Genomic DNA, 14,796 nt, shown 5'->3' with positions numbered 1-14,796 from the left:
AATCATTCTTAAATGCAATGCAATGTAATACCATCTCATATGGACAACATGTGTTTTCATTTATTATTTCCAGGGGAATGGGAGCACATGCTACTAGCACCCTTTCTCTTTCTCTCTCTCTCTCCTCTTCTCCCTTTAATAACAATCAGAGCTGACTAATCTCGAAAGCTGTGATCACTATGAAATTTCTGATCAGAAAGGTGTATATGAATAGGTGAGCCTTTTAGTAGAAAAAGTTGTGAATAATAGTTTTTTTTTTTTTCGAAAACCTGAATTCCAGGTAAGTTGGTGATTCAACAGAAACCTTTCCTTCAAGATCCAAATATATTTGGCTTTTTATTTGTTGCTAGCACCCATTGTCTCTGACTCCTAGATCACTACATTTACCACCTAGCTATTCAATTATAGGATGAGATTTAATTGTGGTTGTCTTACAGTGATGTTTCACTTGACTGTAATAGCATCAGCAAGTTGATATTGCATTAAAACATTTTTTTATCAAGTTCATAAAATAGAAAGAAATTAGTGAGAACTCAAAAGTGGAAAGCAAATGTGAGGGACTGTACCCTTATTTGCATGCTCAGTGTTCCAAGAATAAAGACTAAACATTACTAGTTCCTCTGAGAAATTTATAAGCAAATAAGGACTATAATACAAATAAAAATATGAAGCAGATTAAAATCAGGGTTGGGCAAAGTCTTATATACAGTCTAATGTAGTAGTTAAACACATGGATTCTGTCTGAGTCAAACAGTCCTCAAGTCAAATCTGAGCTCCAAATTTACAAGACAAATATAATCTATGCCTCAATTTATTTACTTATAATACTGAAATGATAATAGCACCTACTTTCCAAGGTTGTCAGGATTAGATTAAATAATAAAACGGCTAAAAGAACTTATACAATGCTTTGGGCATAGAACCCAAGTTTACTTAAATATCCTTTGATACTGATTATTGGCCTCAAGGATGGGCATGGGACATTGAAACCAAGGTCATGACTATCATTTCTAAAGAGCAGGTGGTGAAAGTAAATTACATCTGGAAGGAAGATCTGAAATTAAAAAATAAAGTGAAGGTCAATTGTCAGGTAGAAAGAGGTAAATGTCGTAGTCAGTCTGATAAGGCCAAGTAGAGTGAAGAGTTGAAGTGAGTTAATTGCAGGATGACAGAAAGGAAGGTGCTAAGTGTTAAATGGATCTAGACTTGAGGTCATGGTTAAAAGCCAAGATCAACACCTGGCAGAAGAAAATGAGGAAGCAGGAAGTTGAGGCTTGAGGCAAATTGTGGGGCGAGCATCACTCGTGCTGTCAGACTACAGCTTGCTGGCAAGGGCCTTCATTTCATTAGCATTTTTTAAATATAAAAAAAACACATCATTATAAAAAGTTTATACAATACAAAAGGAAAAAAAAAAGGTGGCTTTACTCATTTCCACCACAATTTCATTTCAGAAAAAAATCACTGGTAAAACTTTGATTATATTTTCAGATATTCTTTGAACACGGCTCTATGTCTAGATAGATAGATAAATAGATAGATTACATATAAATAGCCACAGGGCGAGTCAGAAATTATCCGCACTCCAGTTGTGTTAAAACTTCTGTTAATGCTGCAGAGTGCGGATAATTTTTGACACATATATGACATTATATAAAACATATATTATATAATAAATTATATATAAAGTATATATACATATATAAAATAGTTATAGATTATATAATATATATAACAGTATATATTAGTTATATATATAAATATACAGTATATATAGAGAGAGACAGAGAGAGAGAGACAGAGAGAGAAGATTCCTTTTCTTTTATGTAGAAATGGGATCATACTAACCTTTGTTTTTCACTTAACAATATTGTTTGAATGTCTTTTCACATGCATTTCGTATGCACGCCATACATATATATCTATTGAATTGTTTTAAATGAGTGAATTATATTCCATTGTATTGATGGTCCATAATTATTTAACCAGTTAGATCAATATTTATATTATTTCCAGTATTTTGCTATTACAAGCAGTGCTGAAATAATTTCTATTTATTTATTTACCTACTCATGCCGTAACATATACAGGATAAATTCTAAGAATAAGATTTCTGAATAAAACACTAGGTGCCCTTTGATAGATCAAACAACTTACCTTTTAAAAATTGTATACATTTGAATTCTCCAAAGATATATGAGAAAGGCTGTTTCCTATATCCTTATCAACATAGTATATATAAACAAATGATATCATCTAGATTATTAACTTTAAATATTTTTTGTTAGAGTATAACATGCCTACGGAAAAATGCACCAATTGCAAGTATGTATACTGACAACTATTTACAAAGAGAACACAGTCATGTAATTAAAATCAGCTCTATAAGTAGAATATTAATAATATATTACAGTACCCTAAAGGAATACTTGTGTCCTTCTCAGATACAACCTCCATTGCTCCTACATACATATCTTTCCATGATGCCTCATTTTACCATTTTAAACTATATAAAAATGTAATAAAACAATATATACTCTCTTTGATTTCTTTCACTGAACATTTTGTATGAGGATCACTGTGGAGTGTTCATTTACATTGCTGTATAATATTCCATTCTATAAAAATTTATTCACCTGTTTTCCTGTTGACAGACACATGGGTTACTTACAGTTTGGACTATTTCAAATAAGACTGAGAATCATTGCACCTGCCCTGTAGTGCACATACCTTACATTATTGTTGTGTCTACGTGTGAGACTCAGATTGCTATGTCATAGGGTGTGTGTACGTTCAGTGTTTGTATACTGCCAAACAATTTTCCAAGGTTCTTGTATCAATTTACACTCACCAAGCTTTTAACCCTTGCTGATTTGATATCTGGAAAAAGGTATCTCTTAGCTTTAATGTACAATTCTTTAATTTTATGTATGGAGTATTATACTTTCTTATATTATTAGGCCAGTCTGAATTTTATTTCTTGGTAACTACACCCACCTCTATGGATTACCTGCATACCTTTAGGAAATAAAATGATTATATTTGTAATTTTAAAATTTTAGTGACATATAAGTAATTTGGACTTTTTTAAAAATTGATTTGCCCTTTCAATCTACTTGGCCTTTATCAACTTACAAAAGCATTTTTTTCCTCATAATCTAGCTTTGATTATTGCTTCTATGCCAAGATAACTATATGTTGGTTGCCTGTTCTCTGTCTTATTCTTTAACTGCATCACAATAAGAATAAGGTCAGAGAGGCTGAGTAATTTTCCCAAAGTTATGTGATTAGGAAGCAACAGAAATAGGATTTTTTTTTAAAAATAGGAGAGATAAGTTGCAAAAACAGATTTCTTTCCCCCCTACACTTCTCAACCCCCACTCCCCACCAAATATGGAAGCCAGCACTACAATTAATTCCCTAAATGGAGATGCCCTGCCCCGCCCCATTTGAGTTTCAGTTCATAGATCGTGGAATCTTAAAAATTGAAACAAACTGACACAATGCAGGTGAAAACAAATTTTTCTCTGCCTGCCTTTTTTCCCTTACATACCAATGAGTTTCAATGCTAATACGGATTGAACTATATTAGAAGTGGGGTGTTTTTCTTTTAATTGAGGTGTAGTTGATGTACAATTTTTTTCTTTGCTGCACCATGTGGCTTGTGGGATCTTAGTTCCCCAACCAGGGATCGAACCCGGCAGTGAAAGCCCATGTCTTAACCACTGGACTGCCAGGGAATTCCCAGATGTACAATATTATATAAGTGAATTATATAGCCAATATATTATAACTATAAATGGAGTAAAACCTTTAGAAATTATGAATCACTATGTTGTACACCTGAATCAGGATTTGAATGCAAACTACCTGGCTTTGAATTCCTGACTTTTAATCAACCCTCTTCTCTAAACTTCCTTAGACATTTTCATTTATAGCCCACGACGTGTGCTATTGGACTTTCTGGGGAAACCATTTTGTTCATGACTGCCTCCACTGTGGATTTTAATTTTACTGTTGTGTTTTTTCTTTCCGTAAAAGCCTATTTAATTTCCGGTTTTACTTATACCTCGTCGCCTTCTGTTTTCTCCTAAAGACTGTGCTCCTCATTCTCAGTGGCTCCTGTTTGTTTCTCACCTTAATTGACTTAGTATTTTCTTCTTCTTTTGTTGATGCCACTGAGACCTTTCTGGTGATGTTTTAGTCTCTCCCCTCCACTGCCCAGGCTCCTTGATTTCTCCTATATCTTAATTCTTAGTGTTCCCCAAGGATCCTTCAGCTGTCTTTCTTCCTTTCTTCTCTGATATACACTTTGCATTTTATCTCATTAATTGCCATGGCTTTACGTACCTACATATATGTAACTCACAAATATATAATTTCACCCTAGGTCTAATCCTGAACTATATAGCAGTATATTGATTCCAGTAATTTTGTTGAGTATCTGTTTTCCAGGTACATGTGAGACACTAGCCATTTCCACCTGGATCTTACACAAACACCTTAAACCATAACCTCACCACATCTTCCTCCAAATCTGCCTTTTAAAATTCCTTGAACCACATATCTTGGTGAACCCTAATGTCACTAGTTGCATAAGTCAAAAGAGAAAAAGTGAAATTGAACTCAGAAAACTCTATTTACTTTACTTTTAATTCTATCAACTTTATTCTATTTCTGAAATATCTCCTTGAGCATGTTTCTTTCTTTATTCCAGTTATCACTGTCCTAACTCAGGCTCTCACTATGTATTTCTTGGAGAATTAGAATAGACCATTTTCTTCTCAACACTGTTACAATGTAGTTTTTCTAACACAGTAATTGAATAATCTTATTGTTTGTGTGAAATTTATTAATTGTCTCCCATTCCATAAAATATATAATTTATACCACCTCCTTTGCATGGCACCCAAGACTTTGGTCATCAGCTTTTATCACTTGGTCTCTACCTATATGTCCAGTCTTTTTTCTTTCCACTTGAAGTCTCTTCTCTCTTAAAACACTGTAATTCAGAAATATTGAACTCCATTCAATGTCCCAAATATGGTACATTCTCTCACGGGTCTCTGTTTTGTACACATTTCCCCTTCCTAAAATGTGCTCCTTATCCAACCATCCACAAGACATTTAACTATGATTTTACTGCTTCTCTGAAATGCTATGTTCTCTGTGAAGCCTGCCCTGATCTCTATAGGCAGACTTGAGGGCTCCATTTACTGGTTCCCACTTTATCTGTATGCTTTGACCTAAGGAAATATTTGCATTGTAATTGTCTCTATGTATACATTTCCAAGTGAGGTTGTAATCTTCTTGTGGCTAGAAATTTTATCTTTGCAACCCAATGTCTAGCATAGTTCTAGAAATAAGAAGACACTTGATTATTATCCTATGAAAGAATAAAGGTGACAAATGGATAAAACTGAGTCTGACACTGGAAGTATAAAGTATGGTTGGCAAAGAAAGTAAATTTTGAGGGAAAGATGAGAAATCCAGTTTTGAAAGTTTGGATTTTAAGATACTTGTGAATGTCATTTATAAAGAATTGAGAGTTTAACTGATGTCTCTGGTTTTATAACCCAGGCATAAATAGTTCCCTAGTACTTAAACAAAATGCAGTTCTTGAGCATTCACCGTCCATTTGATAGCAAAAATTCCAGCTTCTGTTTCTTTAAACACCTGTGCTCATTCCTGTATGTTAAGGACTTTCAGTGACATTGGTCAATGGAATTGTGATAGCTTGCATTTTTTTAGTGTCTCTGTATTGAAACAGGAACATAGAGTTTGTTCTTGAGGCTAGAGAATGCTGTCATCACATGGATTAGAGATGGATTGTTCTGGGACATGGCATCTGAGTGCCAAGCCAAGGGATAGGTTTGACAGCTGCCTCTGCTGAAGGCTGGAAATACTCCACACAGGTCAGATGTTCTTTGAGGGAAGACTATCCCAACCGCTAGTGCTCACTCAATCAAGAGAACTTCATACCAAAAACTAACTTGGGCTCTTGAGTTTGCAACTCTTCAAATCCCTTTACTGAAGTACTGGGTTCAGAGAAGAACAATGTCTTTGTCAAAGGTGCTTTACTGTGGGAAAGGAGCACCTTTACTGCAAAAACCTGTCCTTGATGGAGAAGCAGCGTTTGTGATGAATGAAGCAGGATCTCTGAGGATCATATCCAAAGAGGTATGGGGAGTGGAAAATGTGTTGTTATCTTGACAGCAATTCTTCAAGGGAAGATGACCCAAACCCCCAGAATTCATCAAGAGGGTTCTACGCCAGATTTGTCCCAGAAATCTCAAAGTAGCCACCCCTTTCGTTGAGCTATCTAGCCAAACAGAACATCCAGAACTCAAGTGTGCCTTTGGGAGGGGTCTCTGCAGACTCCTAACCGCACAATCACTCCTTTCCCTGTTGTTGACTTAGGACAGCTACCCACTTCCTTTCTCCTGCCACTGGGCTTTGGAAGAAGAACCCTAGTCTTCTCTGACAGGATTCCCTAATTTTAAATTTCAGAGAGAAGATGTCTTCAGCTCTTCTCTTTCTTCCCTCACAGAAGATCCCTGGTCTTCTTACACAGATCATTTTGAAATCATATGCCCAGGATTTGGTACATCAAGGAATATTCACTAGTTATTGAGGCACTTTTGGACTCTTTTCATAGAAATTGATGAATTATTGCTTCATATTTGCCTAGTTAAAAAGGTTATTCAAGGGATTAGTCCTATAAAATAAGAAGTTGTGGTTCCAACTCTTCTTAATTTCTCAACCTCTAGTCATCTCAGCAGCTGGTGTAAACTTTAGTATCCCACCCCAACAAACAGCCTATTGTGAGAACGATTGATTGTTATTGATGTGACAGTTGAAATGATGAAAATGATACTGACAAAGTCGATGTTGGAAACTTGATGTGTCAGTTAGGAATGCATTCATTCTGCTGCATTTCTAACTACAAGCAATTTAACCAATTAGTTTTTTTCAAATAATAAGATGTTCAAAGGCCAGGACTGGTACAAAGTTTAGTTATACAGTCGGGAATTAGGGATCTTTCTATCTTCACTCCACCAAACTAAACATGTTGAAATCCATTCTTACATTGTAGTCCCATATTGCATGATGACAAAATTTAAGGCATTGTGTCTGCATTTCAGGCAGTAGGAAGGGGAAAGGCAAACAGTACTCTGGAAGCAGTCTTTTCCAAAAGTACCACTCAAAGAAAATTTAACTAACCTCAGATTTTCTGAAATTATGCAACACAGTCACACCCAGAAGCAAAGAAGTCTGAAAATAAATATTTTTAGCAGGACACATTGCCGCCCTAATCAGTATTGTGGTTATGCAAGCCAACTGGTAACAATAGATAATGAGTAAGCAGTTAGCAGTATCTTCCCCACCTGGTAGGTAATAGCTTCATTTAAAGATGAAGATTCAATGAAGCAGACAAAATGATAAAAGGATATAAAAAGAATCAGGATATTTATTTTCACAGGAGTAAAAAGAAAAAAAAAGACTTTAAGGGGGAAGAAATATATAATAATATAAAAATAAATATATAAAAAGTTTAAAATATATAAACTTTATATAAAATATATTTATAAAGTTTTACAAATATTTATAAATAAATAATGTAAATATATTAAAATTAAATATAAATATATTAAAAGTAATATTAAAAGTTTCAAAAGGTTAAAGATAAAAAGACTAAGAGAAATATTGCTGTTTGATAATCAGGGGTAAAGTGGGACCTCTCTAGGGGGTAATTTCAGGACAGTTTTCAAGTGAGTAACCATTGTAATAAGAACAATGGGTAGTAGCACAACAGGTTAGAAAAATTCATGGAAGATTCTTTTTTAGGCTAAGGGAGACTTGAGACTATTTTGGCTGTAGGTTGAGGAGTTAGTTAAGATTGAAGATGCAAGGAAAGGGAAACAAAATTATAAAAACAAAATACTAGAGGCAGCAGGAGTGAATGAGATCAAAAGCACAACTGGTCAGCATAGCTGAGAATGGGAAAGGATATACTTTTTTTTCAGATGAGAAAGGGGGAAAAAGATCATTACAAATATTTACTAACTTTAAAATGTAACAGTTTAATTCAACAAATATTTATTGAATACTTTCCAGATACCATGTCTTTGTGGAATGCTGGAGATTATAAGATGAGACAAATTTTCTGCTCTGAAGGATATTTACAGTCAAATATATATAACACATGAGGACTGTTAAAAATAACCATTATAAGATATGTAATAGCTATATCAACAATTTACAAAATTCTTGATTAAATTCTTCCTGAGCTGGGGCAGGGGGTGGAAGTTGGCAGATTTTATTATCTTAGCCTGATGAGAAAAGTTGTATAACTTCTTGAAATTTCATCCAAAGGAAAGACATGCTTTTCTTCTGTTGAAAGCATGTTAAAGAGATAGTTAAATATGAATAATTCTACCCTAATGATTCTCCACATTTTTTTTAACATGCTAGTTATAGATCCCTTGGTGTCTAAGCACATCCAGTGATAAGAAACTAATTTTCCCCTAAAGAACTCAATCTATTGTCTCAAGTTTTCACAACCCCAAGAAACTTATTTTTATGTTATTTTAAGATAATTAAAATTTATCTGGGAAAATTTAAAATTAAATTTTAAATGATCTAATATAATTTAAATAATTGTAAGAAATTATTTTACCTTATTTTATATTAATCTCCAAATATCTTCCTTTTTAGATCAATAGCTCTTTTTGTAGCTTCCAGAACTACACATGCAAGATTGCTCTTTGTTCTATATAAATAAGTAAAATTACCATGCTCAGTCATTCTATTTTCTTTCTAAGCTGAACTCCCTTAATTCATCCTATGATTGCTTGCATGATATTGTTTTCTAGCCCACTCATTATTCTGATAATTTTTAGTTTTAAGATTTCACAGTCCATTCAAATTACGAACTCAAGCATATTCTGAATAACTACAGTCTTCTGTTTGAAGTTGGTTTTAGTGTCTTACTGGCAACTGCTTTCATTTGTTAAGCCATGTAAGATAACATATACTAGCCTTTCTTGATCCCTGTTGTCCTTTCATCTTGTGATTCTATTTCTGTTATTTAACCTTTCATTTAATGATAACTCGGTTGGCTCACTCTATAGGAAAGGGGCCTGGAGTAAGTGACATTTGGACAGCATGAACAATGTTGGATAGGGTAAGAAAACAGGGAACCACAGTTCTGAACAAAATATTACAAAATAGAAGACAATAATTAATACTTATAAATAACAGCTGAGGAAGATGAACAATTATTGTAAAGAATCTGACCAAGTTATGGTTTCTCCACTGAAGAGCTTGACCAGCTCTGGAATCCAACCAGGCTGGTTGAGGCCCAAATGGCAAATCAGAAATGGGTGAAGGTGTCCAAACCATGGGCTTCAAAGGTGATTCTGTTCTGCTTGGTCTTATAAAGGAGCGTGCCTGGGGCTCCTGCAGCATCAGGAGAGAGAGAGAGACGCCATGGCTTCTACCAAGATGCTGCTGTTCTTGCTCCTGACGGCCCTGCTGGCCCTGAGCTCAGCTCATGGCACTGATGGCAGTAAGAGGGGGAAGTGGGGGTAATAAACGGATGATGGGGTTAAGACTCATGGAAAAGAGTAGGGTTGGATTGACCCTTCTCAGAAACTAAGCATCTTATGTCCTTAAGTTAGTAGAAGAGGAAGCAACGTTAGTTTCTATTTTCCAACTGCAAATATCTCTCTGAAAACCTGGGCCTAAGTCCTAAGCCAGCATCTTCACGGTATGAATTTTGCTGTTTTTAAATATATGGACTTTGAATTATTCACTCTGTTTGAATGAAAAAGCTTATTTAAATTGAGTTAAAATTCTATAATTCATCTAGATAACTCATTTCTTTAATATCAAACACTTGAACATTCACAAATGTTGAGAATTTTGATTGAATTTTCATTTATTTCATCAAAATTTTGACATTAAGTAGGCATTATTAATTTTTTCTCTCCATTACATTACTTACTCTTTTAAAATACTTATAGGTCGGGTGACATAACTATTTGGTAGGCATGCATTTATAGTAAGTCTAGGGATTCATAGAAATGGATAATATCAGGTAATGATGACGGAAGTTATGTATAATAAAAGATGAAGCCTAATTCTTTATCAATTGGTGGCTCTTTTAAATAGAGAAGATGGATGGCATGTCTTAATAGTAACAGATATCCAGATACAAAGTAAAAATCCAGATAATTGTCTAAGTGACTGCAAATATCAGATCTCTTGTAAGAATATTAGAAGTTGGAATGAAATTTTATTTTCTTAGGAAATGTTTTGTCATTATATAGAGGCAGCCTAAGTCAAGAAAATAGAAATATTAAACAAATACGTGAAATTCTTATAGATTATCTGAGTTTAAACCTGTTTCCACGTAGTGAGACAAAGTTGCTGCTCATGGGTAAGGTTAATTCTAAATGGTAATTTTAGATTTCTCTGGAAGACATGTAGGTTTTAATAAGGATCTATAAAAGGGTATTTTATGATAAGACTCTTCTGAGCCTCAAACTCTACACTTTGTAATAGTTTGGATATTAAATGGGGAATAACAGTAAATCTCTGAGGAAAGATTATTTTTTAAAAAATTATGTACTGGAATTTTGTCTCTGCCTGGTCCTGTAAATATATTACGTCATTAATTATTCACTGCAACAATCTGAATTATGAACATTCACAGTTTATGTTTAAAGCATAACTTTAGAGTTTAAATACTTTGCAGAGCTTACACAATTATCACGTGACAAAGCTGTATTATAGACTCAGACCTGTCAGATTTCAAAGTTCATGAATCTTTCCACTTCATTCTGTGACCTCTTTTTTAGTTTTTACTTCATCTAAAATGACTTGGAATTGTCTTCAGTATGTTGAATATTTTCAAGTTAATATCTCCATTCCACACGCCAATTCCTTTGCTCCACGTCTCTTCTTGTTTCCAAATTGATTTCTTTCTTGAGTTCTGTTCCTAATTCACACAGTTCCCAAGCGCAGCACTGCAGTATAATCAAGTGCCGGGCCACGTTTCCTTGAGTATTTCATAGAGCATTTATTTATCAAAATGTGAATAACTTTCAAGCAAAACTATGACTTAAAAGATTGTTAAATGTAGGATGCCCCAAAGTACCACCAAAACACTCTGTCATTGAGGCAAAGATGAGTTTACTCTCAGTCTTTTTTTTTTCTTATTTTTTCCTTTTTAAATCCTAGGTACTGATTTTGAAGTCTCTTTTGAAGGACCAGGCAAATCCTTGTTCAAGAATGTATTCCTTTCTTTTTTCTTCAGAACCCTTTTTTTGCTTAGTGTTTTGTCTCTTGAAAGCTCTCAAAATTGAGTTTAGAGAAGGGCAAAAGGAAAAAAAACAAACCCATAAGTTTTAGTGATCCTCAACCCATTGTTAATTACGAGCTATCTCCTTCCTTTCCACATTGGAATCTCTTGTGTCAGAGATCTAGAGTCTGAACGTTAGAAGAACTTGCCACCCTATTCATTTGCACATGCTTTTCTTTAAATCCTTTTATAACCAATAGCTAATAAATGAATTCCTTTACATTTGTAGGAGCATTAGCTCATGGATATTTAACTAATTTGAATCATAAAGATACTATGTAATGTAACTAAAGTACTATAGTTGTTCAATCAGTAAGTTTACTTTTGCATCTTATTTATTTATAGCACTGATGATTCATTCTTGATATCTGTTTAAATAATAAGCTGATTCAGAGTTGGCAAAATTCAAAGCCATTATTAGTTGTACATACATCAGATGAAAAATTTGAAGTCAGTTTTAATGACATGGGTGGAAGTGTGTGTAGGAGGGAGAATTTAAGAAAGGAACAGAGTACGTGGGAGAGCTAATGAATTATTAGTTATGCTGCCAAAGAAGTGGAAGAATTTAGTAAATGAGTCAAGCAAAAAATTTGCTGCTTAAAGAAAACTTTTACATGCTTAATGATATTCCCCAGTTCCGGACTTGACAATGACCCTTCCCTTCAGGTTATGATGTCATTTCATACTTCATTCTTTTCTTATTCTTTCTTTGCAGGAGCCTTTCAAGGGCAAAAGGAAAGCCACCCACTGACAAGTGAGTTATTTAAGATTCAGTCAGCTTATTTAGAATTTTTCTAAAAGGATTCTAGGAACCTCTGGGTCATCAGTCTAATCCAAAATTTCTATGATTTTTTTACTTACATTTTAAAAATCATGGTTAACCTTTAAAGTTTCCTTTCTCAACTACTCCACTATATATATATAGTTTAATCTTATTAGTTCCACATTGCAGAAGGAGCACAAAAGGCAAAAAAAAGAAGGAAAAAAAACCAGAAGGAAATGATTTGCTTTAGATTTAAGAGTTTTCTCAGGTCTAGAGAATGTGGTCACTGTTTTCCTTCTGATTTTTTTTTTTTTGTCTAAGTTACCTGGCCTTGGCTGTCTTTATAAGGGCATGCCTGTTTGAGGATTCCAGAAAGAAACGCTTTGATTATCTACATTCTCTACCCCAACATTAATTCAATAAAATGTACTACTTACCAATTACCACGGCAAGGTCCTATTCTTGGTATGAAAGATACAAATGTGAATGAAGCATTGTTCTTGTCCTTAAGGAACTCGGGATCTAAAGGAAGGTTTAGCTGGGATGTAACAATGATCACTGTCATAAAAGTGGCAAAAGAAGGTATCATGGAAGCTCAGAACAGGGGAGAAAAGGGAAGGTCTCAGCAGGAGATGTCATGTGACCCGGACCTTGGAGAGTAGAGATGTAGGGGAAAGCAGAGGGAAATGCGTGGCTAAATCTACACATACAAGAGTCAGTCAAAAATTTCTGCACCCTGGCTGCAGAACTTATAGAAGTTCCAATATAACCGGAGTGCGAATAAGTTTTTGCCTCACCCTCGTACAACATTTTCAACGGTCTAGGAACACTAAATCCAGTAAGTTTGAAGTGAAAGTAGGAGGACAAAGTTGAATATGTGGGTTAGTTCCAGATTGTGAAGGATGCTGTGGATGGCAAACTGAATTTGTAATTTATTCTTTGGGCAACAAAGAGATTTTGAACAGAAGAGTGACCCAGCAATTTTTTGTGTGGGTGTATCACAGGCCGTATCTTTTAAGCTTGGAATCTTAGTGTCTGACATAAGGTGCAATACAGTATACAAGCGTGCAATATGAGATCATGAAGAAATGATTGAACATTGATGCAAGAGGTGGTGAAGGCTTGGGTTCAATTATAGGACCAGAAATTTGCAAAAGGAGACAACACAGGGTGGGCTTTACTTATAATTTCTGTTTGAATACAGATGACATTCAGCAGAAGGTGACAGAGGAGAGAGGAGAGTGAGTGATACATGATTGCTCTGCTATTGGGAAGGGCAGAGTGGCTGAAAGATGTCCCCTATTCAATAGATTTGTGTCCAGGTAGCATGTATTCCTATAGGCAGACGTAGTGACTCTATCTGGTGGTTTCTCTCAGATATCATGAGCTATCTGGCAGTTTATAGATGATTTCATATACATTGTGGCAAGCTCAGGACAGATGGCCGTGTAGAATAGTAGCAGAAATATCAAAAGAGGGGAAGTGAAGGCCCCGGTGCAAACAAGACCTGCTGCCCCTTCTCTTCTGGGTACTGGGCCCCAGTCACTACCTAACACCATTTAAACTAGTAATATGTTACTTCTAACTAAATTTAGGTTACGGTAGTTTCCATACTTGCCTCATTTAAGTTTATGGCTGACCTTGCTCTTTATTCTTCTTTTCTCCATCTGTGTTTCATTGCCTAAGCAGGTGATGGATTCTTTGAAGAACCCCCAGAACTACAACTCAACCCTCAAGGAGAACATGGAGGTCATCACAGCAAGAAGTGCAAACATGGGCAGAAAGGTCACGGTCAGCAGCATAGACCTCATAGCCAGAATGTCCAGGAAGGTCAGGAAAGCTCTTATAGCAAAGGTGGCCAAGGTAGTCAAGGTGGCCGAGGTGGCAGACCAGAATGGCCAGGGAAGCCCTGGTCGCCAGAGAGGCCAGCGTGGAAAAGGTGGCCACGGCAGTAAGGGTGGCCATGGTGGCCAGGGTGGCCAGGGTGGCCCTGGTGGCCAGAGAGGCCAGCATGGAAAAGGTGGCCACGGCAGTAAGGGTGGCCATGGTGGCCAGAGAGGACCGCATGGAAGAGGTGGCCAAGGTGGTCAGTATGGTGACCAGAGACAAGGAAGACCAACTAAAGATGTTCTCCAGTGATCCCTTAGGTATTAATTGTACTTTTTTTCACTAACCTAGTGTATTTTTTTAAATTCTTAATTCTCTCTTTTGCTTCTGTTCATTTCTTGTTTTTAAATCTTGACTTTAATCCCTCATAACTTCTTTGTCCAGATTTGTCCTTGTCACAAATCTCTTGTCTCACCCTTACACATAGAAAAATATCCTCCATTCTCATGAGAATTCTCATGAGTATTACTTATACCCTGAGCTTTTTTTCACTCCCTTTTCTTATGTTAGCATGTAGCCTTCCCAAAGTCCACCTCCCCTCCCAAATACCTTTCCTCCCTTCCCTTCCCTTCTCTTACCCCTCTCCTGGCCTTCTCCTGCCTCCTTCTTCTCCTCTCTTCTCAATGTGATGTCTTGTAATGAGACTACTTAATAGTAGAGATACTAAGCATAGTTATTACTTCTGTCTAATTTTTGTTTCAGAGATCGATAGACATCTGCTGACCGAGAACTTTGCTGTGGTGTAAACGTCTTGATATTTCCTTTCTCAGACTTCAAA

The 14,796-nt window shown here is 35.6% G+C and overlaps 1 protein-coding gene across 3 annotated transcripts in view; it reads left to right on the top strand.

Annotated features, from left to right (window-relative positions):
* Positions 1-14,445, top strand: part of LOC130832471 (mesenchyme-specific cell surface glycoprotein-like) — a 56,730-nt gene extending 42,285 nt beyond the window's left edge. The window contains exons 1-3 of one of the 3 annotated variants that reach the window (XM_057700776.1): positions 6,121-6,180; positions 12,084-12,122; positions 13,821-14,445. In XM_057700776.1, coding sequence (XP_057556759.1) covers positions 13,824-14,270 — 447 coding nt within the window. In that variant the 5' untranslated portion in view covers positions 6,121-6,180; positions 12,084-12,122; positions 13,821-13,823 and the 3' untranslated portion in view covers positions 14,271-14,445. Of the gene's footprint in view, positions 1-6,120; positions 6,181-12,083; positions 12,123-13,817 lie in introns of those variants that run through there. The other 2 variants (XM_057700778.1, XM_057700779.1) reach the window with 2 other exon arrangements.
* Positions 14,446-14,796: the final 351 nt, after the last annotated feature.

Source organism: Hippopotamus amphibius, chromosome 12 (assembly GCF_030028045.1).
Source record: "Hippopotamus amphibius kiboko isolate mHipAmp2 chromosome 12, mHipAmp2.hap2, whole genome shotgun sequence".
Classification (NCBI taxonomy): domain Eukaryota; kingdom Metazoa; phylum Chordata; class Mammalia; order Artiodactyla; family Hippopotamidae; genus Hippopotamus; species Hippopotamus amphibius.
Note: the sequence above shows the minus strand (reverse complement) of the source record. Positions and strands in the feature narration are given on the sequence as shown.